At 36.4% G+C, this 27,141-nt stretch overlaps 1 protein-coding gene across 1 annotated transcript in view; it reads right to left on the bottom strand.

Moving 5' to 3' along the window:
* The window catches only part of CSMD1 (CUB and Sushi multiple domains 1), a 1,278,503-nt gene that overhangs the window by 380,611 nt on the left and 870,751 nt on the right, over window positions 1-27,141 (bottom strand). The window contains exon 11 of the mRNA XM_074819927.1: window positions 4,769-4,872. Within this exon, the coding sequence (XP_074676028.1) occupies window positions 4,769-4,872 (104 nt within the window). The remainder of the gene's footprint in view (window positions 1-4,768; window positions 4,873-27,141) is intronic.

Below are 27,141 nucleotides of genomic sequence, written 5' to 3'. Positions count from 1 at the left end.
AGCTCAGACACAAAAAGGGAGACTACAGAGGGTGGGGGAAAGCACAGAGAAACTGTCCGGGTACCCAGGGATCAGGTTAGGAAGGCCAAAGCCCTGATAGAATTAAATCTGACCAGGGATGTCGAGGACAACAAAAAAAGTTTCTATAAGTACGTTGATGATAAAAGGAAGACTAGTGAAAATGTGGGACCTCTCCAGAAGGAAATGGGAGACCTGGTTACCCGGGATATAGAGAAGGTTGAGGTACTCAATGACCTTTTTGCCTCGGTCTTCACCAGCAAGTGCTCCGGCCACACCGCCCAAGACACAGAGGCAAAGGCAGGGACTGGGAGCACGAACTGTAGGAGAAGACAGGCTCAAGACCTTCTAAGCAATGAGAAGGTGCACAAGTCCATAGGACCTAACCAGATGCATCTGTGGGTCCTGAGGAAACTGGCAGATGAAGTGCCTAAGACACTATCTATCATATTTGAGAAGTCGTGGCAGTCCGGTGAAGATCTCACTGACTGGAAAAGGGGAAATGCAACCCCATTTTTAAAAAGGGAAAAAAAGAAGACCCAGGCAACTACAGGCCAGTCAGTCTCACCTCTGTGCCCAGCAAGATCATGGAGAGAGGATCCTTCTTGAAACTATGCTAGGGCACATGCAAAATAAGGAACCATCATGGCTTCACTAAGGGCAAATTGGGTCTGACAAATTTGGTGCCCTTCTACGATGGGGTTACAGTGTTGGTGAATAAGGGAAGAGCAACTGATGTCATCTACCTCAACTTGTGCAAAGCATTTGACACTGTCCCACACGACACCCTTGTCTCTAAATTAGAGAGACATGGAGTTGACAGATGGACCACTCAGTGGATAAGGAACTGGCTCGATGGTCGCACTCAAAGAGCTGCGTTCAACAGCTCTATATCCAAGGGGAGAGCAGTGACAAGTGGCGTTCTGCAGGGGTCAGTATTGGGACCGGTGCTGTTTAACACCTTTGTGAAGACATGAACAGTAGGACTGGGTGCACCCTCACCAAGTTTGCCAATGACACCAAGCCGCCAAGCCGTGTGGTGTGGTCAACACACTTGGAGGGAAGGAATGTCATCCAGAGGGACCGTGACAGGCTTGAGAGCTGGGCCTGTGTAAACCTCATGAAGTTCAACAAGGCCAAGTGTAAGGTCCTGCACAGGGGTCAAGACAATGCCAAGCACAAATACACCCTGAGGAGAAGTACTTGGGTTTATTGGTGCATGAAAAAATGACTATGAGCCAGGAATGTGCACTCACAGACAAGAAAGCCAACCATGCCCTGGACTACATCAAGAAGGACTGGATGGGATAAACCCGAGGGTGCTGAAGGAGCTGGCTGGGGTGCTCGCCAAGCCACTTTCCAGCATTTACCAGCAATCCTGGGTGACCGGGGAGGTCCTGACAGATTGGAAATTGGCCAGTGTGACACCCATATATAAGAAGAGTCAGAAAGATGATCTGGGAAATTACAGGCCTGTCAGCTTGACTTCGGTGCCCAGGAAACTGATGGAGCAGCTCATCCTGAGTACCATCATACAACACATGCAGGACAACCAGATGACAAGGCCCAGTCAGCATGGGTTTATGAAAGGCAGGTCCTGCTTGACAAACCTGATCTCCTTCTACGACAGGGCGACCTGCTTACTGGATCAGGGCAAGGCTGTGGATATTGTCTACCTTGACTTTAGTAAGGCCTTTGACACCGTTTCCCACCGCATTCTCCTGGCAAAACTGGGCACAGGTTTTGCTGGGTAAAAAACTGGCTGGATGGCCGGGCCCAAAGAGTTGTGGTGAATGGAGTTAAATCCAGTTGGCGGCTGGTCACAAGTGGTGTCCCCCAGGGCTTGGTTTTGGGGCCACTTCAGTCTAACATCTTTATTGATCTAGAAGAGGCGATTGAGTGCAACCTCAGTAAGTTTGCAGAGAGAGCAACTTGGGTGGGAGTGTTGATCTGCTCGAGGGTAGGGAGACTCTGCAGAGAGACCTGGACAGGCTGGAGCGATGGGCTAAGGCCAACTGTAGGAGTTTCGATAAGGCCAAATGTCGGGTGCTGCACTTGGGCCACAACAACCCCCAGCAGCGCTACAGGCTTGGGGAGGAGTGGCTGGAGAGCTGCCAGTCAGAGAGGGACCTGGGGGTGTTGATTGACAGCCGGCTGAACATGAGCCAGCAGTGTGCCCAGGTGGCCAAGAAGGCCAATGGTATCCTGGCTTGTATCAGAAATAGCGTGGCCAGCAGGGACAGGGAAGGGATCTTACCCCTGTACTCGGCACTGGTGAGGCCGCACCTCAATTACTGTGTTCAGTTTTGGGCCCCTCACTACAAAAAGGACATTGAATTACTCGAGCGTGTCCAGAGAAGGGCAACGAACTTGGTGAAGGGTCTGGAGCACAGGTCGTAAGAGGAATGGCTGAGGGAACTGTGGTTGTTTAGTCTGGAGAAGAGGAGGCTGAGGGGAGACCTCATCGCCCTCTACAACTACCTGAAAGGAGGTTGCAGAGAGCTGGGGATGAGTCTCTTTAATGAAGTAAGAAGCGATAGGACAAGAGGTAATGACCTCAAGTTGCATCAGGGAAGGTTTATATTGGATATTAGGAACTATTTCTTTACAGAATGGGTTGTTAGGCATTGGAATGGGCTGCCCAGGGCAGTGGTGGAGTCCCCATCCCTGGAGGTGTTTAAGAGTCGGGTTGAGATAGTGCTTAGGGATATGGTGTAGTTGGGAACTGTCAGTGCTAGGTTAACGGTTGGACTAGATGATCTTCAAGGTCTTTTCCAACCTTGATGATTCTGTGAAGAGAATTGTGACCAGCAGGTCAAGGGACGTGATTCTCCCTCTCTACTCCACTCTCATAAGATCCCACCTGCAGTCCTGTGCTGAGCTTTGGGGCTCCCTGTATAAGAAGGATATGGACCTGCTTGAGCGGGTCCAGAGGAGGCCATGAAGATTATCAGGGAGCTGGAGCAGCTCCCTGATGAGGACAAGCTGAGAGAGTTGGGGTTCTTCAGCCTGGAGAAGAGAAGGCTCCGGGAAACCTTATAGAAGACTTCCAGTACTTAAAGGGGGCTACAGGAAAGATGGTGAGGGTCTCTTTACCAGCAAGTGTAGTGACAGGACGAGGAGTAACAGTTTTAAACTGAAAAAGGGTACATTTTAATTAGGTATAAGTAAGAAATTCTTTACTGTGAGGGTGGTGAGGCACTGGAAAGATTTTTCCAGAGAAGTGGTGTATGCCCCCTCCCTGGAAGTCTTCCAGGCCAGGCTGGATGGGCCGTTGAGCAACCTGGTCTAGTGGAAGGTGTCCCTGCCCTTGGCAGGGGGGTTAGAACTAGATCATCTTTAAGGTCCCTTCCAACCCAAACCATTCTATGATTTTGTGATCTTGCTGGTCAGCAAAATACAAAAAAAATAAACATGGGTGTTGAAATTCTCACTCCCTGTTCAAGCCTTTTATTGTTAGCTTAAAATCTAAGCTCTTCAAAGAGGGTTTTTTTCCCTTTTTTTTTTTTTTTCAGGTACTCAGAACATGGAATTCAGCTTAGTAGCAGCTATTTGGTATTGCAACAGAAGAAATACATGCATTGCACAAATAATCCAATAATATGCCAGTTTTAGCTTTTAAGACAAATTAAACTAGAGGTGTTCTATGTACTTTGGTATCATAGTTCATAAAGTAGCCATTAATAAATTCATAAACAAATACATATAATGAAGGTATTGTCATCAGACTTGTGCCTCTAAAAACATTCTGATTAATTTAGAAAATATTCTGTAGGTGTTAGTGCACTTGCATGTTATAAGTATGTAAAATAACCATTTCACTAATTTATATGAATTACAAAAATCTCAAAATATAAAATCATGATGGATTCTTTTTATCAAATATATTCAACACTGTCTTTATCTAGTAGATTTCTACGCAATGTCAAGTAATGCTGTTTTTAAATATATGCTGATAGTTTCTCTTATTTAGTCATTGTTAATTAGTTAACCCTGTAATTTTGTTTTGTGTTCAGTGATCAGGATTCACATCCTAAATTAATCCTCTAAAAGCTACAACTGAAATATCTGAAATAAGCTCTCATTATGAAGGAACAAAACTGAGCGTATGCAACCAAAATGCAATGGTTAAGGTAGATGAGATTAATCCATCTGTACAGGATTCTATTCTTTCCATTAGCTTTGACAATATTAAAGGCCTGTATTTTAAGATTAGCTATCTAGTTCAAAATTTTCCTTCAAATTTATGTAAGTTCCTACACTTTCTAATATTATTATATTTTATCATATTATATTAATCTATGAAGCATGCTTAACTTTACTTTGTGCTTTCATAAAGATTTTGTTCATAAATCCAATTTTAAGTATAAACATTCTGAAATTAATCAATGGGTTATTCATTTTACACAAGTTGTATTTTCTTTTTGCTGAAATCCAAGCCTTTTTTTATTCTTTTAATTGCTTGTGAACATAACTAGAGTTATACAGATAGTACTTGTTTTTTAAAATATGTTTTTAGAAGCATTTCTCTGCAGTTTTAATCTCTGATATTAAAGCTTATAAAGATGCTACTAAAGATCTGGAGAGAATTTTGTAATAAACAATTTTCTTTGACAATACTTGAATTTTAAGCTTATATTATATAAACAAAATGCATACATTAAAATTACAAAGTTAAGTAGATATGACCCAGAAGAAACAACATATGACAACAAATTTCCAAGGAAAATTTTTGAAGTTCTGTACTTACACATACAACACTGTTCTGGTATCACCAACTTTCCCAGCATCTCCAACAGTAAGAGTATCATAGCCTCTTTCCAGTTCAAACTCTTCAAAAGCAAGCTTTATGACCTATTAAAATTAATTAAGTCAGTTATTTCATATCCACAAGTTATCTGATCTGTTCTAGTCTTAAAACAAATTATTTGGCTACTGTAAGTCAAGTCATGAAGCACTCACTCATGATTTCAGTTAGTCTTATTTGATTTGACAAAGATAGAAAAAGGAGAAGTGGAGAAATTTCTGTATTTTCTAATACCAAGAGGAAAGTCTTTGCCATAGTGTTTTACAGTTTTCATAAACTAAAGATGCCAAACACATCTCACTGGTGATAATTGTTCATATTATTGAAAGTTATTATAAACAGCAGTAAAAACTTTTTTTACCATAATAATTATATAAAAAATACATAGGGCAATACTGAAAGTATATGAAATTAAAACCTTCTTGTCTGTTGACTTATACAATAACAAGATGGCAGGTATGAACTATAAATTCATAAGAAGGTGGAAGAGGCTGGTGCAAAGATATACTAAAGCAGAAATTTCCTTGCATAAATTACTCACACTAAACTGTGATTTCACTCAATGTCTGATCATGACTTGACCAGAAAATTAAAAATATATCCCTCAGAATTGTTTGAAAAAGTATTCCTAATTTACTGAAACTGTAATTTGATAACATTAAATAAAGTATAAAAATGGATTTAGTTTTGTACAGAACACTTCCAAGACAAGCACTTTTTAGAGTTCTGTACTGGTGAGAAGTAATTGCAGGTTATATGCATATATACATATGTACACTGTACCGTTTCATATTTTGATAACAAGGTTTCTGCAGACAACTTCATATCAAGTTGTCTGCAGAATTATTCATTATATCTTAATACTAAATTTTGCAGATACACCTGGGCAGACTTTCACACAACTTCAGCCACTGCATGAAAATGCAATTAACTTTTCTTCTGTTTTGTGGCTAAAACCAGTATTTGGGTCAGATTTGGAATTTTTGCATCAGTCGTATTATGCTGCTATTTTGGCAGCAACACGTGAAAAAGCAAAGGCTCCCAACCATTTAAGTTTATTTATATGTGACCATCAAGGCAGAATGCATCTCATCCAAACTTTAGCCTGTAAAAAGTCAGCATCCAAGTTAAGTTGGTGGTTTAAACTTTCTCAGTACTAAAAAAGAAAGCCAGCACATCTCATTTCTCTGTGTTGGAATGTGAAGAGTCTAGTTCTATCAACTTCAGATAGGAACTTACATTACTAAAGTAGACGAGGCTTATATTGCTATGTTGCTTCAGTTTCTAACCCAAGGAAAAGCCAGTTTTTAATAAACTACCCATTGATCTAAGATAATATATTGCCTCTTGCTATAAATGCATATCTTGCTTTTCATACCTTGCTTTGCCATCCCTGCTATTTGTACGTTTTTGTTTTTAAAAGTATGCTAAAATTGAGTCCAGGACTAAGACCTCTTCTATGTTTTAAAGTGGAGTGTCATTAACAGGTAAAACAGAGGAGGTTGAAAGAAAAGCTAAATGGTCTTAGGATATCCATAGTTATGGAAAACGTTATTAACACAAATATATGAATAAATATTTTGACAGTAGGTCAAAGGTTTTGGTTTCTGATTTAATACAGGTCCTTTACAGCATATTTTGCAGACCTGCCAGAGTTTGAGATAAAGTGTACTACGATATCTACATTATGTTTCATCAATCACAAGAATTTCAGGCAATATGATGTAGATAAAAAAATATACATTTCCATCTGCTCCTGATGTACCTTCTAGCATTCCTAGATTATAACAGTGGTTAACATGCAAAATTTCATTACTACATCAAGACTAATAAAGCCAAAGAAAAGCAAGAAAAATATGTAGAAGCATAAAACCAGTTGTTTCTGGCAATAAAAATAACTACATATATAAGACTTTTACGTTTAATGCAATTCTTATTTTATGTGGGGGAGAAAAACCTAACAAAATATTCCATGAGAAAATAAGGTAATGTATTATTTAAATATGCTCCATTTGGTTACAGTCACAAAATCTTTTACATTACAATTTAAAACCAAATGTGAACATTCACCTCTTTAATAATAAAATACATTATAAAAAAGTAATTGGATATAAACCATACATGAAAGATTTAAAGACCTGGTTAAGCATATAGGAAATGTCACAAGAAAAGTTTCTTTATGGGAAATACATTGTGTGTGAAGAAATATTAGACACTATTTATCAAAATCTTATCTTCACTTACATGCTAATTGTTATTCTAATGCTAACACATAAAATGTGTCGGAAAGACATTCAAATGGTTGAGAGTTAAGAGGTCTAATTTAAATTCCTTTAATCTGATTCATAAAACCTAAATTTTACCATGTAAACATTAAGCACCCAATCTAATCATGGCTCCTTCTACAGTCAGTGGACAGAAAATGGCACCCAGAACACAAGTCACATTACCTATCTTAAGGTAGACCAAACTTCCATTTAGAGTTACCTTTCCACTGACTATGTGGAGAGTTTGGATGACTATGGGAGACTAATGCTTACATAGATATATTTAGATAAAATTAGTTACTCTGTAGATAAAGCTCTGAATCATCAGAAGAATTTTTAAGATTTGTCAGATTGTTTTGCTGATTAAACTCGGACACCAGAGTGAAAAGAGTAGGCGTAATTTACTAGTGATAACCAAATAATGTAACAGCATAATACAGAAAACATGCAGTAAGAAAAGACAGAACAATGCACCTAAAGCAACAAATAGGAAATTACAGGGTAATGCATGAAATCGTTACTACATGAGAGAGAGAATAGTGATTAAGAAAGATCCATCACCACTTGCATATGTTACCAACATCCAGATCTGCAGATGTTGGGGAGCCCCGGTTACAGCGAGGATTTGGAGAGCCTGTCCCGGCAAGTGGGAAATCCTACGCGGTGCGTCCACCCATAGGTGAGGCATCCAAAGTCGCTGCAAGCGGGTCCAGACTTATATACTAGAGATCGACAAGCCAGAATAGCTGGCACCTTTGTTTTGAGTGGAAAATTTCTGTTTTCATTCTCCTGTTGGATTCCACCCAAAGCCTGGCCAGGGCTCGGGGGGGGAACCAAGGGAGTTTCTAACAAGGCCAAACACTTGGGTTCTCAGCCTTGAACAAGGCTCAACAAGGGAAGTTGGATACATTCTCTCAGCATTTTGTCCTCACTACTGATTATATTCTAAGCTGAATCTTTCACTAGTGAACTTATGTACTTTGTTAATGATTATGTACTAAATTAGCAGCTTCGGATTGGGGCCTGTTGTTCAGGCTGCAGTATTTCAATGCTTTAGCACTTTTTACATCAGCATAAGTGGGTTGTTACAACTTAGTACAATACCTACTAGCACAATGGTTATCAGTTATAAAATATACAGGATTCATCTATAAGTCAACTCTGGCTTGGGCCTGTTGTTCAAACCTTAGCACTTCACAGATGGAGGGAGGGTTGTTTGTTGGTTTATGAAAGAATACAGGACAGTTTTGTATGGATATGGATATAGATATGAATACAGCATGGTAAAAACTTAAAAGGATTGAACTGATATCAGCAAGAACAATACACCCATATATGGTTAAATAACAGTGACTTATATACTGGGGTGAAAAAAGTAGCTCTGAGACCCTTCTCAAGATTCAGTGCTGTTTTGCAATTAAAAAAACCCAGTAATACTAACCTGATCATCATCAATAAATATGCCTACTCTGGATGAAAATAAAGAATTCATTTTCAATTAATTATGAAATTATTTTTCCAAACCTATTATATTTGTTTCTGGATGATCAGTTATACTTTTTACAGAAGAAGGATCCTGTTTGCTTTCTGAAATGTATGAGACAAAATTCCCCTACAAGCAATTCAGGATGATTACTTATTAGATTTATAGACTGTGAAAACAAAAAAAGCTTTAAAATAAAAGACATGTAAGGAGGTACCTATATGGAAGCTGTGCAAGTGAATTTCCTGTCATAATTACTTTTTTCTTAGAAGCATTTTCCTTTATGCTAGCCACTCCAACACTTTATATTTCTGCTGGCATAACTGCTATAACCAGTAATGGGAAAAAGCAGCACTAGAGTCATACTACAGAAATTTCTATAGAGACATTCTTCCTGGAAGAAGCAGTAGGGAGCATGGCAATGTGACATTTCCAGAATGCCTATGTGTACATGTTCTTTTCACTACAAATAAGACCTATTTTATTATCTCTTAAATATGTTAGAAATGTATGCATTTAATATAGTAAGTCCAAAGTAAAAAGTGAGAGCAGTAAATTTTGTTTTAAGATGCAAGCAGAAAAGAGAACAACCCATAAGATGTCTCTTATATTTACAAGCAGATCAAGCAAACAACTTCAAAAAAGCAAAGCACACATGTGCTAGTGGAAATGTGTCTTATAAAAGAAAAAAAAAAAAAAAAGAAAGAAGAAACAGAGTCTTGAAGGAGATTCTCTTAAAGATGAGAAAATGAAGTGAGACAATTTGTTGCCTCAGTAAAACTACAGTAAAATATATGAAGAACAGGGAAATAGAATTGAGGATCCTTAGTTTGAAGTTTTAAAATAAATAGAAAATTTGATCATTATAAAGGCTTTTGATGAAAGCTGTTTGCAATTGTTACATGTTACTCCATTTCATTGACATATCAGCTTCAAATATAATAGTATTTTCCTACTTTGCATCTTCTCCCTGCTGTTATGTAAATTTTGAAAGTAATATGATCATGCAAATGTTTTTGACTCTGTCATTTCTTTTACAGACACCTCACGATCAAAGTGATTTGGAAGAGAAAGAAGCCACTGCTACTGGCACAAACATGGAAATATTGCTATAGTCTTTCAGATTATTAAATCTTTTTAAAATTTCTAGAACAAGCCAGATGCTTAAACTAGAGCTTTAAACCAGGTTTTGGAGCATCTATTTCACTTAAAGAACAACATCCTAGAGAAGTAATGTCAATAGGTTATACCACCATTAGAGAATACATATACAGATCCAGTATTCCTTAAAACTTTAAAAAATGTGCTGTTTCCCTAGCCTACCCCTCCTACAGTGAGTCCTAAGAGTCACTTTGACTATGCCCAAAATCCTGTGGAAGAGGAAACATAGATCACTGACTACAAAGAGCAATAAAACTAGCTAACACTTATGCACAAATTCTATGGATGATTAAATATGAACTACTGACATCTCCTTTTCACCAAAGCACAAGAATGTCCATATCAAATTAGAGTGATCAGATGACAATCACTATTTTTAGATACAAGTTATAAATACAGAGGAATGCCTTATAGAAATATGACCACAATACTGAGACCATGGCAACAGTAAGCATGAAGAAAATATATGTATGGGAATGTTTTATGAAATATGAGGGAGTTTTATAAACACAACAGTAAAGACATTTTCTGCAAAGATTCTTTAAGAAAGTAACATTACTTTTCTTTCTCTTCTCTAGATCATACAAATACAGAACATTTTTAAATGACGGGAACAAAGAGAATTTATTGTAAATATAACTCCTAGGTATCTCTTTTTGCAACAATGTAAATTTGTAACTGGATTTCAGTTCACTTAAGTCACCAATGAAAACAATAAAGAAATTCTGAAACAAAAAAATCAAAGAAAATGTTTAATAAACTACAACTTTATTAAATAATGTATTGGGAACTTTCCAACATTTTTGGTGTTCACAGGAGAGGTGGCAAACACAGTTAAACGACCCAATAGAGTTATGCTGCTTGCTAGCCACTAAATATTTGTTGTATTTACTTCCCCATATGCCAGTAACTAAAGTAGAAGCCTCAGGACCTAACGCATCTGCAGACAACAAAGTGGTGTCTTAATTAGAACCTGAATCCAATCCCTTATAACCATCATCCTCACTAACATGATCCACTAAATAGTGTGAGACTGGTAACTGCCTGTACTGGTTTTGAATAATTTTCTTCATAGCAGCTTGTATGGGGCAATGTTTTGGATTTGTGATGCAAAGTGTTGATAACACAGGGATGTTCTATCTGCTGCTGAACAGTGCTTGCACAGAATCAAGACCTTCTCTGTTTCTCACACTGCCCCACTAGTGACCAGGCTGGGGATGCACAATGAGTTGGGAGGGGACACAGCTGGGACAGCAGACCCCAACTGACCAAAGGCATGTCCCACACCATATAACGTCATGCTCAGCATATAAAGCTGGAGGAAGAAGAAGAAAGAGGGGCACATTTGGAGTTATGGTGTTTGTCTCCCCCAGTGACCGTTATGTGATGGAGCCCAACTTTCCTGGAGATGGCTGAACACCTGCCTGCTGATGGGAAGGAGTGCATGAATTCCTGATTTTGCTTTGCTTGGGTGCGCAGCTTCTGCTTTACCTGTTTTTATCTAAACCAACGAGTTTTCTCACTTTTACCCTTCTGATTCTCTCCCCAATCCCACTGGAGGGAAGTGAACAAGTGTCTGGGTGGGGCGGAGCTGCCTGCCTGCCTACCAGGGTTAACCCATGACACTGCCTTACATATTGCCAAGCTTCTTCCTGCATTATGTGCTGTCCATTGGCTATAGTTCCCTCTATAGTCCTTTCCAACTTCACTCACATTAAAAGAAGGTAAATGTCCAAAAACAGGTGAAGGGGTTTTGGTTTTGTTTGGTTTTTTTTTCTTTTTTCTTAATTACTGACTCTGGAATGTTAGAGAGTTTTTTGGGGATTTTTTGGAAGGAATGGTAACAGTTGGGTTTACAAAGAATTTTAGTCACAAGATATCAACATGCTTTACAAAGGAGGGCCGTCCTCATTACTACAATTTTGGACTGAAATCATGAAAGTCAATTCAATAGCCTGATTCCTAATTAATTTCTCTATTCATTAGGTAACACTATCTTCCTTTAAATGATACAAAATTGAAAGATGTCAAGTAGAACCAAATTTGTTTCTGGTGGCTTTTTTTCTCATTTATTTTTACAGGAAGTTTACTCACTTCTGGGCTTGTATGCAATACAAGGGGAGAATGATGTGTACATTAATTGTTATTTAAATATGTCTGAGAAAAAGTGGGGTTTTTACATTAAGTAGACACACAATATTTTAAGTTTGTTCTAAAAAGCATTTTAAAGATTCATCTACAAGAGTCAAGAACTGTATAATTGTTACTTTAAAAGAGAAGATGGATCCAAAATCATAAACAATTTAGCAAAAGACTAGTTGTGATTATAACTTTGAACATGTACTCAATTGAAGTTTATTAACCAATGTAAGAAAGAAGAGAAAGAGTGAAAATTATGACCTTTAAAACAGATTATCAGGTTGAAAGAAAGTACATTTATTCTTACATATAACAATCTTGTTTATTTTCACCATTCTGCCTAAATTTCCCTCAATGGACAGACTGGCCCAAGCTAGACCAGTGTCTGATACAGGATTCCTAAGACACATACGTCCACTGTAAATGGATAGGGAAAAATTAAGAAGACCAGTTGTACCTGAAGGCATAAATGTCTGTGCCCATACATAAATCATGGGTATATATAATATCATTCATAGCAAGTTTTGCATCCAGATAATGAAATTTTAGTGAGCAAGATCTTCCAAAGTTAGATATAAACTATATTCCAATTGTAGATCATCTGCTGGTATCCAGATAGTAAAGATGATTTAGCATTATTTTAACCCATTAAAGGTAATAAATGTTGGGTCTATGCACATTTTCATCCTACCAAGGAATTTGCTTGAGATTCAGCGAAGATATTTCATCTCAGATATAAAAAAATACCTATGTAAAACTGTTATTAATTTAGAAAACATAAATTATTTTTAAATATAGAATACCTAATGACCAATTTTCCTCTTAAACCAGTCAGATGATAGAGTAGCTGATATTCTTGAGACTGGACTTTGTAAAGTGAAAGACAACAAAACATTTTTTTTTTCATATTCCTTTATGAAACAAGTTATTTCTTTTGCCTGAAAGCCCTTAAAAAGTAAACCATTAATCACAACAGTATTGTTCATAATTTCGCATAGGTACAGCTGCAATTAATAAGACGCAAAATGAATAACTAATAATTCCCAAGTTTAAACAGGCTGTCTCCAAACATATATTTTAGGCCAAGAAAGAAGGGCCTGTCCTGCAAAATTTTAATTCCTCCAGTTTTTGTTGAGTGACAGCAAATTTACTGGAAACACTTGGATTAGTCTGTTTCTTATTTTGAAGAAATGTTGAAGGCCTTTATCCAACAATTGCAGTTAAAAACAATTATAAAAATAAATGTGTTTATTTTTCAGTATTGGCACTATCATTCATATTTCTCATTCTCAGGAGCTTATTTACCTTTTAGTCCTCACTAATGACTTGAAAATGAACTTAATCACCACACCTGATAAAAATTAAAATAAGACAAAAAGCAAGTAACAGTAGTAATAAATTAAATAATAGTCATAATGTAAAATAAAAGTTGTTGATACTGTTTTAAAAAATAAAGAAAAATAATCAGTATAATCACAAGAATTAAAAAAATCATAATTTTCAAATCCAACGGTTTGTTTTATAATGAGTATCACCATCTGCTTGCCCCATGCCCCAAACATTTCACAGATAAGTAAACACAGATTCTCCTTTTCCCTATTACTTTTCATTCTTTGGATTGTGTCTGATAGCACAGCTTTTCTGTATTCTCTGCATTGAATGTACTTGCCATATCCAACATAGTAATTTCTCAGCAAATTAATTAAGGCTGAATAATTTGACATCTTTAAAAGAAAACAGTAGCAATAATCTTAAGAAAATCAGTTCCTTTTGTTTACATAGTAAAGGTTAAAAAGTTATTTGACACTGATCTTAGAATAGTCCTATAAGGAAGATCTTTCTGATAATATATAGATAGAAAGAATGGACATAGAGTGGCTGGAAGCTACAATTAGAAAAAAAAGTACAGAATTAACTGCAAAAATTAGAATAATATAATTATTGTTACTATGAAGTGCCATTTTTACTGGTAGCTGTTGTTTATGTAAAATAATTCTATAACTAATCATGTATTTAGCTAATCTAAATACGTCCACAGTAAGGCAATAAGCACATTATTAAACACAATTTTCTTTCTTGTGTAGAGGGAGACACACAAAAAAACCCCACCATAATGATGATTTCAGAGTTAATAGAGCTGTCACAATCTGCTAGATAAGAAGCTTGTTGCCAAGTTAGATTTTAATCTTCAGCAATAGTGTCTAGACATCATGTCAATTTCAGTTTACCATCTTAAACACTAAGACATATTCCTTCTCTTTTTGGATTGTTTTATACCTATGAAAATATGTTGCCATTTTAAAATACACAGAATAGTATAAAGCATTAAAAGTTAATTTTTAAGTCAAATACCAAAGTCCAATGAATGTTTCACTAATTTACATAAGCCATATTTTTAATTATCAATCACCTTGATTTAAGTCTGAAAAAGAAAATCAAAATTAAAACAATAAAGGAAGAATTGTAAGAGGAGACAAAAAGACATTCATATTCTCACTAAAAGGTTGAAATTCATAATGTTTGGACAATTTTAAATACAATTCTCTAATATAGTAGTACATCCTTCTATTTCTCATTTTCTGCCAAAGGAAAATATGAAGTATATGGCTTTCATTTTTGCTCCTGCTGCTACTCCAACTGTCAGAATATCAGTAGGAAACAAATAGGGAAGTATAAGCTTTAAAGAAACACTATACACTATTATATATTTTTTAACAGAACAACGGAAAAGAAGGCAAAAAATCACGCATTCATTACTACTTTTCCTTGCCATTCATGAAAAATAATTCCAACTGTGTTTATATCTTTGGAGATCTTTTTCAAAACATTTTAAGCACTTTTTCTAAGATGCAGCAATGAAAAAAATAAATACATATTTTTAGATTTGCTATTCAAAACAAGGTCTGAAAATACTATTCTTTAAATTTTAAAATGAAAAGCTCCCATTAGCATTTGTTAGAAACAAGACATATATAAACTAACTCAGAATACACAAATCACGAGATAACAGCTCCAATTTAAATAAGGGCTGAGAATTTTACTTGTTAAATGAGCACATGAATTTTTTTTGCCTCAGAAATTCAAGCAGGAGAAATGTACTTAGTTTCCCCTGGCTGACTGTTGTCTTACTTCCTACAGTCTTTAAAGAATAGGTTAATTTTATTAATTAACCCAACGTGCAAATGTGGTTTGATAGAGCACAAGAAAGAAAGGGCTACATGAAGAAGAGGTTACATATCAAAGGTGCACATACGTTTATACAAACATGAATCCTAGGTAGTAATCTTGAGAGTTAGATCTCAGCTGTGCTATTATCATGTTGTACTTCAGGCAATTCAATTCAGGTCCTTGAAAATTACTTATTTAACAGCATAATTCCTCAAGAGTTTTCTGACATTTTAATTCTTCTTACTTAAACTTCATGTAAAACATGAACAAAATATGACAAACTTTCAAACTTCAGAAAAGGTAGATATTAAAAAAAAAAATCTAAATGTCCCAACTCAAACATCATTGTTCAAGATACATTGAGGGAATTCATATGCCTTTGTAATGATGTGTTGGCCAGTGGAATATCCAGGAGATAACAGTAACAAAATAACAAAGTAGTGTTTGTCTTCATGACCTTAAACAAAAATTCAGTATGGGAAATCAATATCCTTATAACCAAACTAAGAAGTTCTAACTCAAATATTATTTTTGGCAAACATGCTGGGCAAAGCCTATATTTCATGCATTCTATAGCTATGAAACTAATATTAGAGATAGTTTCCTTCAGTACTGTCTGTCAACAGTAGCAGAAAGGTTCATAAGCACCTGTTTTCTCCGAGAAATGAAGTAGATTATTTCAGCTCATCGGTTTCTTGTTATTATGGCAAAATAGTCACAAGAGTACAAACTATTTCATTTAGAGGGTGACAGATCTTGGCATCACACTGTATTGTGCAACCAGGAAATTTAAGTGAATACTGGAAAGCCTCCAGAGGTACAGGGAGATGCCTAAATATTTATAGAAGTAAATGCCTTAGAAAAATATAACATACAAGTGGAATTAATTTGCTAGAAATACATACAATCTTAGAGTTCAACTACTGTTTAATGCTATTCAGATTAGAAAATTGAAAGGTCTGAGTCATACTGAGCCAAGTTACAAACTTTGATAAAGCTGGTATGTTACTGTACTAACAGAAGATCATAGTTATGGAAATGAACTTTTAGAGAAATAGCAAGCAGTAAGTCAGGATACAGTGTATCATTCCTTGGGCTAAGTTCAGATGCCCACACTCAAATATATTCTGTCATATAAAATGCCTTTGCATCCTGCCTGACTTCTAACTGCCTCTCCAGAGGAGATGGATTTTCCTGTGTCATGCTTGCTAGCCTTGCATGGACATCTTGAATACTTGAGCATCTCATACAGTAATAGACACCTAAGGATGGCCAAAGGAATTGTATCGCTTGTGTCCTGAAGTGTTTGATGTCATAAGAAGGACCCTGCTTCATACAGAAAACCTCTTAATTAAAATGTTATAGCATATAAACTCTCTCTATATATATTTATACATACAAGATTTTTTATGTACATAATGAAAATCAATGAACTATGGCTGAATGTATATCCCTAAAATAAAAGTGTAATAACATTGCGTAGACATTGCATTGTCATAACACCAAGGTTTTATATAACTCTGGACAGTTTTTAGATAATGTTATCTACTACAAAGAAATGTAAATATATTGAGGTTAATTGTCTTCTGAAAAAAAAATGCAAATAAGTTTGCCCTGTGTTTAAATTATGAATAAGAACAAATTATGAATATGAAAATTTGGCATTCATATTTCCAGATTATCTAAAACTGATTTTGAAAGTTGAATTTTGCCCCAAGCTTTTCTTCCTACTGTGTTTTTAAAATATACAACTACATGGCTTATTGGCCAAAGTGTTCTTTTGAAATAAGAAACAAATTGTTTTCTAAATAGTTCCCTGTATTACTCTAGTAAACCAAAATTCAAGGCTGAAATTCTAGCCCTGTTGAAATAAACAAAATACATGAAGATTTTCATGTTGAAATATCCTATCACTTCATCTAATACCTCAGTCTATTAAAAGCAAATTGTTTAAATTATTATCTCATAAGTAAGTTAGTTATCAGAAGTTTGTCATACCTGTTGGTGTTTCATCTCACAAAACTACATTTTTTCAATAAATACTGTGGTAATATTCTAAATACAACAAAATTTAAGTAACCTTATATTCAACTACAGTGTATGTTTTAAAACCAGAAAATAAATGAAAACTTAAAGTAAAAAAAAAGAAACAATCTTGCTGTTTTGGAGAGATTTGAACTATCTACAATTTAGGAAATAGTAAAAACGTTAGCATGTGACACCAAACTTTGTAATTTACTGTCCACAAATAACAAGGAAAGAAGCCATGAACTGCAGACCATGGGAAGTACCCATGTTCAAGTAGTTTATGAAGGACCATATCCCAAGAGAGGGACCCCACACTGGAGGAGGGGAAAAGTGTAAGGAAGGAGTGGAAGAGAGGAGCTGTTAATGAACTGACTGCAGCCCGCATTCCCCACTCCGCTGCACCACTTGGTGGGGTAGGATGTAGAAGTGTCAGGCCTGAGAAAAAGCTTTTATCTTTGTTTCTCACTATCTTACTATATTTTTAATCAGCAATAAATTAATCTTCCCCAAACTGAGTCTATTTTGCCCATAAGGGTTACTGGTGAGCGATGTCCCTGTCCTTATCTTGATCCATGAAATTTTTGTCTTACTTTCTCTACCTGTCTGATGAGGAGGGGGAGTGAGAGAACAGCTTGGTGGGCACCTAGCAGCCTGCCAAGGTCAACCCACCACAGCTATATAGGAGAATTGTCTTAACGTTATAAACTGAAACATTAAAATTACTTTTAATAAAATTAGTTATTAGGGTATTTGGATTTAACTAGATTAAATATTAATATTCTATTAGTGATCATGGTGAGAAAACAAAATAATTTCTATCAAAAGCCGTAAGAATAATGATAGTGATGACAGCACATACAATTTGAGCCTTGTTCAGCAATGCTTCTCATAGTTTAAATTTCCAAACACAAAACCTAATTACATATTTAATCTTTTTGGTAACAAGCCTACCTCAGCTTTAAAATCTAATCTCCCACATGTGAATGTACGTTCTCAAATCCTATACTTATGTTGAAAATGTCCCTCATATGTCAGTGATACTTAACATATTTATTTTCATCCTGTGCCATGAAATTTAACTGTGTTAAGAGAAAGTGGTAAATATGATTGACTTTAAGCATTACAGGCTTGATTCTCATATCTACCTTGATTTTACACCTTTGCATATGTAAGAACATGAGTAGAGCTATTTTTGACCCATATTGGTAAAAAATGATACTATAATCAGTGAAGATAATCTCAAGTCATTAGCCTCAAAACCATATAGCAATCTGCTCAAATATGCAGGTAGTAGTGCCCTGTAAGAACACACTGAGGCACAAGCCGTTATTTGGATCTAATTCAAATTATATATGGGTAAACAGAACAAGTTCTGTCAGTTTGTTTAGGCATCATCTGTAATGAATTCTGTAAAAACTCCATTAAAATGTAAAAAGAATAGTAGAAAAGGGTGGCTGCAGTTTTCCCTCTGCAGTACTATATGACTTTTAAATCAGTGTGTAAAGTATAAATAATTAACTTCAGAAAAACTATTTTCATTTTACTTAATAGCAAAATGTGTTCTCAATAAAAGAACAGAAAAAAAAAGAAGAATGTGTTTACAGATTGATTTCAAAGACTCTTAGACCAATTTTAAATAAGCTAGCTTGCTTCCAAAGATGTATGCTCAATGACTTTGTTGTTGAAATTCTTATTCATTTAGAAACATGAAGATATTGGCTCAAAACTTAAATACAATGTAAAACATTCTTTAGACAATCTGGGCAAGAAACTAAGTAAAGTACATTATAAGATATGAGAACAGTGCAAATTTGCCTTACATGTCAATGTAACCTGCAAAAAAACCATAGGTAGAGTTACAGGTTTACTTTTGCCTTTTTTAGTTAGTTAATGAAATAATGCTCTCATCTTCCTGCAATTTCTTCTTTTGCTTATATATTACTACACATAAGCCTTAAAGGCAAAGTATAATCACTGATCATTTTAGAAATATAGATTATCACATTAGTTCTGATTTTTAAATTTTATACAGTAATACATTTCCAAGCTTTATTATCATAATTTCCATGTGTTTATACAAGTGTAAAAACGCAATATATCATAAAATACTGTAGAATATCCCAAAGTATAAGCACAGTATGCATTTATAATATTTAGCATAAATTCTGACACTTGCATTATATTATTTTATCTCAGAGAGCTCCAGAACGAGACTTTGTAATGCAGTCGCAGGGGGCATTGATTTGGATAAAACATGTTCAAGTTCAGTCTTCACTAAAACTGATCTATCTTGAACAAAAATAACAGCATTGTATCAAAGAACCTGAGAAAACATAATAAAACTGTGTCCCAGCGCTTCATAACAAAAGCAGAGCACAAAATATCCCTGAAGATTAGAATTATTTTTTAATAGTTGACCAAGAACAGGTATTCTTTATAACCTGAAATTAAAAAATAATTTGATCAATATAAATGAAAACAAATACATTGCAAAGTGTAATAAAAATTGTCCTTTGACATCTTCTATGTTTAATAATATATTGGTGGCCTTTTTTACATGAAGAACTTACAGCAGTATATGTAATATGCCCTTTGTTATCAGGCACACGATAGAATAGAATAGAATAGAATAGAATAGAATAGAATAGAATAGAATAGAATAGAATAGAATAGAATAGAATAGAATAGAATAGAATAGAATAGAAAATACCTCAGGAGGCAGGGACAGTTCAATTGCCTGACCATTCAGGGCTGACCAGAAGTCAAAGCATGTTATTAAGGGCATGGTCCAAATGCCTCTTAAACACTGACAGGCTTGGGGCATCGACCACCTCTCTAGGAAGTGTTTGACCACCCTCTCGGTAAAGAAATATTCTTAATGTCCAGTCTAAACCTCCCCTGGTTTAGCTTTGAACCAGTGTCCTATCACTGGATAGCAGGGAGAAGAGATCATCAGCTCTCTCTCCACATCCCCTCTTCAGAGAAGAATACTCTTAAATGATAAAAGGAATAATAACAGGTCTATGATGTGAAGTGTCCAATGCTCCTATGCAAGGGAATCAATAGAATTGCAGTACCTTAAAGCAGTACATATCTAAGAAAATACTCCAGGTACAATATCCTATGCCCCTTTAGAGTAAAATATGAAAGGGGAGAGACTCTAATAATTAGTGTCAGGAAGACAATATTTGTTTAATATTTTATCAGGTTACACAGGTTGTTTTATACTAAAACAATCTTAGTACTTTGCACTTTATATAACTTTTCTTTCCTCGTTAAATATGTATTTTAAGTACAAATTAAACAATATGATTGCTTCAAGATGTAAAGGGTTGTCCTCCCCATATAAATGCTCTTTCTACAAAAATAGTTGAAGTGTTCTATGAAACAAAGTGGAAAAGAGCAAACCAAAAGTTGTTTAGATATTCTAAAATGTACCTGGAGTACTATGCTCAGCTCTGGGGCCCCCAACACAAGAAGGAAATGGACCTGCTTGAGCAGGTCTGGAGGAGGGCCACAAAGATGATCAGGGGGCTGGAGCAGCTCCCTGATGAGGACAGGCTGAGAGAGTTGGGGTTGTTCAGCTTGGAGAAGAGAAGGCTCCGGGAAACCTTATAGAAGACTTCCAGTACTTAAACGGGGCCTACAGGAAAGATGGTGAGAGACTCTTTACCAGCAAGTGTAGTGACAGGACGAGGAATAACAATTTTAAACCGAAAAAGGGTACATTTTAATTAGGTATAAGTAAGAAATTCTTTACTGTGAGGGTGGTGAGGCACTGGAAAAGGTTGCCCAGAGAAGTGGTGTATGCCCCCTCCCTGGAAGTGTTCAAGGCCAGGTTGGACGGGGCTTTGAGCAACCTGGTCTAGTGGAAGGTGTGGAACTAGGTGATCTTTAAGGTCCCTTCCAACCCAAACCATCCTATGATCTATGGTTCTGTGATTCTGATGTTTCACTCACATGCTATCAATTACAAATAATCTTTCACTTATTTATTTCCCTGTCACAAAATATTTTTCCTTGAAATACAAAGAATTTTAGTAATACTTCAGTTACCTTAAATCACAAAACTTTACAAAACCAAATTAAAAGCAAATTTATCAAGTCAGATGTACCGTAATATACCTCAAAATCCAATCAAAGCCATCTGAAAAACTCTATGCCATGCAATCATATAGCAACAAGTTTTGTACTACTCTGTGTGACATTAGGCAAAATTTCAGTGATTAAATTTTTATCTGCTCCTCCCCAGTTGCTGAAAAAAATGTAGACAATTTAAACAATCATGCTGGCCTGTGGCAAAACTAGAAGGAAGATCTATCTGCTTGAGCTTGATTCCATGGGATCTGCAAATTTTCCTTTAGGAATTTAGTGAGATGATGAAAGGAAATTTTGTTACAGCATTGGGCTTCCCACCTTCTTCTAATTATGCAACATCTCACAGTTCTTTTCTGACAGCAATCTGACATGGAGAGCAACAAGAACAATGACCCAGTTTCCTGCTCTGCTCAGGATGCACCATAATCACACCTTTTGACAAAAATGGTGTAAATTATTAGAGGCCTGTTAAAACATGTAACTGTAGATGAAAAGGCGTAAAGTAGTCATGAATCAAACCCATTGTGGGCATGTAATTGGATATCAGGTGTGAATGGTCAAGCCTTGAAAAACACACCCCTGCTCGTGTTACTGATTTGTTATTAATTTGAGCTGATTTTAGTGATTTTTGGTGATTTGGATTTAAATAAGGAATGATTTAGAGTAACCATACAACCAGTTATGCTGCTACAAAGTCCTTTGTAAAGTCTCAGGCTAAGGCCATGTAGGCTGGTAATAATCATTAACCAGATTTCTATTCAAAGAATAAGACTCATAATGAGGTACCAATGTTAGACGGTTTGGTAAGGATGACTTATTGCCCTGTAGACCAGGTGTTCTAAAAGCTGCATTGTGAAAGGGCCTCGAAGTATGTTAAAATTGCAATGTGAGCCAAAGTCCTTAATTCAAGGGCATTGGAGGGTCTTTCTTTTAGGTCAGTAGTTCATGGTGGTCGCAAAAACAGCCCCCCGACCCATTTCAGGACTCGAGTGCATATGACCGGAAAGGGGTGGGAACAAGAAAATGAGTTACGGGAATTATCATGTTTATGTATGAGAACTTGATTAATATGTATCACTGTATCCGATATAATCAGCATGCTACACGAGTTAGGTGTGAGCTGTTGGTGAGACAACTGCCCTATGCACCGGCCGTTAATAAAGGAGTGTCTGCTTATCTACATCACACTGGTGTCGGTAAGTTCTTTTATCCCGTTTTGGTGACCCTCATACCCATTGAGATCTAACTATGTTCCCTTGCCCATACTGCCTCAGTACTCACTTGAGATATGTACACTGAGTGTATTATTAAATGCAGCAGATTGCCAGATGCACATAGCAGAAAGCAATTTTGGCCTTCAGAATGCAATAAATTTTTTTCACCAAACACAATAGTTTTATCTGCTGTTACATACATAAAAACATATAGTCCATATACACAAACATATAATCAAATAATGCATACAGACAAATATGTATAAAGGTTCATTAGGTTTTGGGGGGTGTTTGTTTTTTACAGTGTAGCGATCATTCAAAAATATTTTACTGTTGAACATGGACTCCTGGAAGATAATTTCAGAGAAATAAATACTGGCTGTCATCCTTTAACTGAGAAGTACAAAAGCTTACAGTCATTTAATATGTTCTGTGAGATAAACAAATATCATGAAACCAGTCATTTATTTATACTGTGGATGTTTTCTCATGCATATAATAATTTTAAAGACATCTACATATTAATAAGTCTCAATACATCCAACCATCACTCAAATGCCAAGTCAGTCACCTAGAAACACTCTCCATTATAGCTGACTTCACTGTTCCACCTCTGGTCCCCTACTAGCTTGTAACCATGTAGCCCTGTGTCCTGGTTTCGACCAGGATGGAGTCAACTTTCATTGGAGCATTTCATACCATGTGATGTCATGCCCAGGGATTTAGGTGGGCGGCTCTCTCGGGCAGGCTCTCGCTCAGGCTTGGGCTCGCGCCATTTGCTCGTCGGGTCGTGTTGTTACTGTGGGCGGGCGGTCGCCGCACTCAGTAAGCCACTGCTGCATTTTACCCGTTTCTTTTTGGACTCACTATTGTTACTGTTGTTCTCTTGTTATATTTAGTAAATTCTTTCTTTTTATTCAACCTATGAATTCTCTTCTTTTTGTCCCTCCCCTATTTCACCGGGGAGGGGGGGAAGGTGAACGGCCGGCCATGTGGCGTCTGGCTGCCAGCTGAGTTCAAACCTCCATACCCTGTAATGCAGTATCACCATTCATAGTAACAGGCTGCTTTGGGTTTGTGTGTGGTGGGGTTTTGGTAGCAGGCAAAGGGCTACAGAAGTGGCTCCTGTGAGAAGCTTCTTGAAGCTCCCCCAGCTCCAAGTCGATCCTGTCTTTGGCCAAGGCTGAGCCAATTAGCAATGGTGGCTGCACCTCTGTGATAATATATTTAAGAAGGGGAACTTGAGAGAAGGAGAACTTGTGAGGGAAATACCTATGCAAGCACTGAGGTCAGTGCAAAAAAGGAGGAGGAGGAGGGGAGGTGTGCCAGAGCAGAGAATCCCCTACAGCCCATAGTCAGAGGGCAGGCTGTGCCCCTGCAGTCCATGAAAGTCCACAATTGAGCAGATGCCCACCTAAAGCCTGAGGAGGACCCTGTGGTGGGGCAGGTTGAGCACCTGAAGAAGGCCAGGACTGAGGGAAGCCCACACTGGAGCAGGTTGTTGCTGGGAAGACTGCAGCCTGTGGGAGGGACCCATGCTGGAGCAGTTCTTGAAGAGCTGCAGTCTGTGGGAAGTTCATGGAGGACTGTCTCCTGTGAGAGGGATCTCTACGCTAGAGCAGGGTAAGAGTGTGAGGAGTCCTCCCTCTGTGGAGGAAGGAGCGGCAGAAACAACAGGTGGTGAACTGACCGTAACAACCATCCCCTGCCCCCCTATGCCACTTGAGGGCAGGAGGTAGAGAAATCGAGAGACTGGGAAGAAGTTAGTGGTGGTGTGAAGGTGTTTTAAGATGTGGTAATACTTTTCACTGTCCTACTCTGTTTGTTAAGTGTTGCTGTTGTTTGAATTAAATTGATGTTCTTTTACTTCCCCTAATGAGTCTGTCTTTTGCCCGTGACCATAATGGGTGAATCATCCCTCTTGGTCCTTGTCTCCATTCCCAAGCCTTTTGTTTTATTTTCTCCTCCCCATCCCTGAGGGGGAAGGAGTGAGTGAGTGTCTGCATGTTGCTCAGTTGCCCTTTGGCCTTAAACCAGGACACAGGCCACAACCTTTGTACTCAGGATTGGTGTTTGCCAGGTTTGCCCTGTCTGAACTTTTCTTGGTAGAGCTGCAGCTGTGTTTTACTTCATTTCTCTTACTGAACAGGTCTTTATGGCTAGTTTACTTTTGTTTATCTTTGCATAGTACAACCATAGTTTTATACAGATAGCCATAACAAGTAGTTGTTCTGTTAGAATGAGATATTTACAACTTTTATAAAATTATGTAGGATAAGAGAATGTGGGTTTGGTATAACTGCAGAGGCCTTGAGAAATGGAGAGACAGGATGTGCTCTATGGGGGCAGACAGCATGGGATGATAACAAATGAGGTACAGGCTTGGCACTGGAGATCCCATAGCTATAAACAACTCACCATAGGTCAAGAAATGTAGATATGGAGCTGGACAAAATTGGCTTTAGGGGTAACAAAGAGAAAAAAAAACACTATCAAATATACATAGAGCATATTGTATATCATAAATTTGGATGCAATGTGATCTGTAGCTGCAGATCAATAAAGAAAGATAATGGTGTAAAAATGTGTTAGAAAATATATAAAAATGACCCAAAGTGGGTCTTAGGGGACCAAGAAGAAAGCAGCAACATCATCATCATATTCATGCCAATGAAAGACTTCAGAAGCTGATGACTTACGGTGTTAACTTCTCCAGCATTCTAAAACTACTGATTTTAAGACCCAGAGGAGCAATGGAATGGTGATCATAACCCCAAGAGACAGGAACTAAGAACTATGTTACAATTTTAATAGTGTTATAGCTATTGTTATTATTATTACTACTGAGACTTCTGTACAAAAGTACTCTAACTGCACTATCATTCTTTCTTTTTCTAAAAATTAGATGTGGACTAATAATGTTTCTTAAATTAAACTGTTAAGATTTCCATTATACTAACAATTAATTCTTGGCTTTACTTGTATGTATTGTGACATTCCTCTTTGCCTATGAACAAGATTCATTTTTTGAAATTGATTTTGATTTCATTTTGCTGAGTTATCATTTTGCAATCAGGATTCCTAAAAATAACAGTAGATTCAGCTTTAGCAGATTAAATTATACTGCACTTCTCTAATATATATTGCTCAAACTTTATTTTCATTTCCATGGTACCATGATTAATGGTGATGACTATTTGCATTTCTATAGCAGAAGGAGCTTACAATCAACTAGAAATATCAATATTTGTAACATCTTGGTACAATTTTTATCATAAGAAACCCTGTTGTCTACATATTCAAAACAGAGTTACAAAGCTTATTCTTTGATCTGATGTGAGAAGCTGTAAACAGGCCTTCGTCTCCAAAACTTGTGTTTCATTTAGTCACAAAACTGTTTTTCCTCTTTCCTGTGTCTTAACAAAGACACAGCTAGGTGTACCTTTTAAATAGCTTAATTAAAACTGGATATAAATATGTTCATGTTCTTTATAATTATACAGCTTAAGTCTCCATGGCACTGTAGAATTGCACAAACATGCATATCAGAACATGATCTATTGCATTTTGAGAATAAGAGGAGTTTTAGCCAGTAACATCATGGCTAGCTATGCCACCCTTGAAAACACTTAGAAACAGAAATGAACCTTCAGTATCTGATCTTTCCATTTAAAACATACTATCTGAAGATATTAATTTCTTCACTATAAGTGTGCACTACTCAAATTTCTTTTTTATTTGCATGTGTAGACACATACACATAAACTTATTCCGTATTCAAGATCCTTGATCTATCTGTATAATTTATCACTTGGATTTCAGAATGCATGAATAGTTGAAAGAAATATATGGAATAAAAGTAAAGATTTATATTTTAGTGTACCTTGTGAAGTAGCTCTTTATAATAAAAAATGCCATACATACCTATATTATAAACCTACACTGTTTACGTCTCAGCAAGCAAATTTTGCATTCATCATGAGCTGATAATAAAATTCCTGACCAAATATTATCTAGTGTCACCTATCAGGATGGCTGACTTATTCTAATAGAATTCTCCTGTTTTTCTGGATGTTGAAAGTATAAATCAACAAAAATTCTACTATATTCAAAACAAAATCTGAACTCATGTTTTACTTAGTCTCTTTGGATTTTGTTAGTATATATTTCCTTTGCACTTATTAAAAGGCTTATCACTACCTTCCCTTTGGATCCTAAGCCAGGATATTCTTATTTTATTTCTTTTAATAATAAGTCTACTTATTTCTTATTTCTAAACACTTTAGGCATTTAAAAACGTACTTGTATCATGTGACAAACAACTATTCTAAAAAAAATCAACATTTCTAAAAGGCCTTTTGGCTAATCTATTTATCAGATCTTCAGTTTTCTTTCTTCTTCTCTTTCCCTGTACCTCCCATGTGTGCAATGTTCATGAAACCAAATTATTGGTGTTACCAAGTGTAAACAGCTATTAGTGAATACAGCTAGATGTGAAATACAATTTTGCTATGAAGATATTAACTAAAAAGTTTAAATTATCAGAACATCATTTGTGTTTTAAGCCTAGCTGGAGATCAAGTGTGCCTTTTTTGGTTTCAGTCACAATAGATGTCAGATGTGAAATAGTCCAATTCTATGCAGAGTCAGCTATCTAATAACTGATTACTAACTACTGATTATTCAATTAAAAAACCCCCTAAATTTATGACTGTTCATGGGATTTGTTAATCCAACACATGCAATTATTTTTATAAC

This window comes from Strix aluco, chromosome 3 (assembly GCF_031877795.1).
Source record: "Strix aluco isolate bStrAlu1 chromosome 3, bStrAlu1.hap1, whole genome shotgun sequence".
NCBI lineage: Eukaryota > Metazoa > Chordata > Aves > Strigiformes > Strigidae > Strix > Strix aluco.
This window is presented reverse-complemented; position numbering and strand designations above follow the sequence as displayed.